We start from the raw sequence: 2643 nt of genomic DNA, 5'->3' as shown, positions 1-2643 counted from the left end.
GGTACCGTGGAAGCCTTTCAGGAAGCCTCAGTGGCCTGTTCTTATCTGAGCAAAAATAAGAAGTGCCACCCCCAACTGCTCCTGCAGCATTGTTTAAGTCCATCAGAGAATCTCCCTTAAAATGGCCAATGTGCACTCCGAGTACTCTATAAAACAATTATTAGTGCTTGGAGACTCAGCTGCAACATTTTGGGCTTCCTTTTTGAACTTAGGAATGCCTTGTTGTTTTAGAGAATCCTTAGCTACTATTTGATCACTTATGTTCAACAATAGTCTATTGCAGCAGAAGTTGGGGTGGAGTAAAGCACATGCCCTTCCCTGCTTGGTTTTGTAGGAACGATGCCCTGAATTTTCAGAACATCTGTATCTTTGTGATCAACTTCAAAGCATAAATAAACCTGTAGCAGATGACTTAATGAATAAAAATCTAATGGCTTAAAGCCCCATTCCTTTCAGGAAAAAGAAGTTATTGGCATGAAAGCAAGGACTGGTGCTATTTGCAAAGTTGTTTAAAAAGAAAACAACAGCCTATGGGCAAGGACCTTCATTAAAGTTTTCCCAAGCATGATTTGCACTGAGATAAGTGAACATTATCCTTTTTTTTCCCAAAAGCAGGGGGGAAGACAGCCAGTGGCTCTGTAATTTCATTTGATGAAACAATTCATTGTAGGCAATAATATGATACTGGTTAAAAAGAGTACAGAATCTAAAGGCAGTCACAGCTTCAGTCTTCCATTCCAAGTTCTTGTTTCAGACTGAAAGACAAGTAAAAACATGAGTTAGCTTGCAGCATTTGGACAAATACTGGAAGCCCTGATATAGCTGAACTTCAGAGCTGACAGACAGAGTGGATATGCCACTTGTTCTGGGTAATCTGATTCTAAAGGCAACATGGACTGATCTTGAGGCTGACCTGACAAGTTTGGATGTGGAGAGCTCTCCTCTCCCAGTTTTGAGCTGCATGTTCCACTCTGAGCAGAGTGATGCCACTGACACAATGGCATACTCACCTTTTCAGGTAGGCATGGACATTGTCGTAGCCATGGTACTTGGCCAGATAAACCAGGACACCTGTAGCACATCGGCCATCTCGCTGTCTACAGAAGCTACAGTTACAGATTCCACGACATGGTGGGCACCTCCAGGTCTAGAGAAAATACATACAACAAAACCTTTTAACTGAACTGGAATTGCAGACAATTTACATCCACATTTTGAAAGAGGGCCCTGCTCTACACTGCATTGTGCAGTGAACATCAGCACCATGTAAGTTGTCTAAACCAGTGCAAGAGTACAAATTCTTCAGTCTGTACGGGATTAAGCTCTCCTTTGTCTGCCTTGCACGTAACCACAGGAAGCATTCCACTCTCATCAACTCCTGCACCACTTCCAGATTCCACTTTGTCCACAATACAGTTCCTTTCCATAGGGCATTAAGTGCTAACAGAAGGCAAAAGAGAACATTATTCTTGATGCTCAAACACAGGAGCGTTTCGGCAGCTGCTCTGCTCTCACAGTTTACTCCTGAAAATAAAACTACAGTAGTAACTACATGTTCTACACAACACAAGGTTCTGTAATTCAGTTTGAACCAAACCAGGACTGCATTATGTACTGCAGCACTGTAAACAGTTCCCCTGCTAAAACTCTTTCACCCTGAGTAAGCAAAGCCCCCCCTCTGCTCAAGTTAAGCACGCTAGAGCTGGTCCTGCAGCCTGCCTTACCGGGTCCAGCAGCGCCGCCCTGACGTCCTCCCCGTACCTATTGCGGAGGCACGGCCCGCAGAACTGGCCCCGCACGCCCACGCAGGCGGGGTTACGGCAGTTTGTCTTGGTGTCTATGGTTTTCTGGCGACATTGATGACAGGTGGATCCCTAGAACGCAGAGAAACTAGGTCAGGAAACAAGACATTAAAGATGACTCTTCAGTTAGGAGAACAGAGCATTTAAAGAATCTCTTTGGCAGCTAGTGGTGCTCATCCTGAAACAGAGAGCCGCCTTGCAAGTTTGAACCAAGACTGTTTTACCATCTCATCTGCAGCGTCTGTTGATCACTTTGCTCAGCTAGCATCATCTAGGCACTACCGTTGTTCCAGGGTGAAAGCAAGCTAACTGGCTCGGTAAAGGCCATTCTATAAATTCGGGGAAGATAAGAGATGACGTTTCCAGATCTCAGGCACACTTCACCTAAAAATCACATCCTTCAGTGACAGGTAGTCTGCTCTATCGGATACTAAACCACAGGCAAGGAATAACAAGAAGATGACTTCACAAAGTATGCATTTAGTTGGAATGCACTTACCATGGCCCTGTTATATACTTTCTCTCTTGCAGATCCACAAATATTATTCAGCTCTTCTGCTGTTATCTCCTCAACTGGGCGCACGATGTGTGGAAAAGCCATAGCACCACGGTGACCCCTCCTGGGAGTTCGGACTTCATGCTGAATAGTGAAGACAATAATTTTAGTTTCAGCAAAAATTCTATATGGACAAGGGGAGAGAGATCTTCAAAGCAATTCCAATGTCTCAAATACCCATCATGTATTTAAATAAGAGATGACAGATCTTGGCAAAGACGTACGATATGGATGCAGCTTTAGCACCTTCACTTGATCTATCACCTTCAAAAAAAGTTTGGAAAA

The 2643-nt window shown here is 44.0% G+C and overlaps 1 protein-coding gene across 1 annotated transcript in view; it reads right to left on the bottom strand.

Annotated features, from left to right (window-relative positions):
• Positions 1–591: 591 nt before the first annotated feature.
• Positions 592–2643, bottom strand: part of CDCA7 (cell division cycle associated 7) — a 5771-nt gene continuing 3719 nt past the window's right edge. The window contains exons 6-9 of the mRNA XM_008942037.1: positions 2302–2442; positions 1725–1874; positions 1011–1147; positions 592–755 (exon numbers count right to left, since the gene is read on the bottom strand). Of these exons, the coding sequence (XP_008940285.1) occupies positions 725–755; positions 1011–1147; positions 1725–1874; positions 2302–2442 (459 nt within the window). The 3' untranslated portion in view covers positions 592–724. The remainder of the gene's footprint in view (positions 756–1010; positions 1148–1724; positions 1875–2301; positions 2443–2643) is intronic.

This window comes from Merops nubicus, unplaced genomic scaffold (genome assembly GCF_000691845.1).
Source record: "Merops nubicus isolate BGI_N331 unplaced genomic scaffold, ASM69184v1 scaffold50216, whole genome shotgun sequence".
NCBI classification, from domain to species: Eukaryota; Metazoa; Chordata; class Aves; order Coraciiformes; family Meropidae; genus Merops; species Merops nubicus.
The sequence above is the reverse complement of the archived record's forward strand: the minus strand, read 5'-3'. Positions and strand labels throughout refer to the sequence as shown.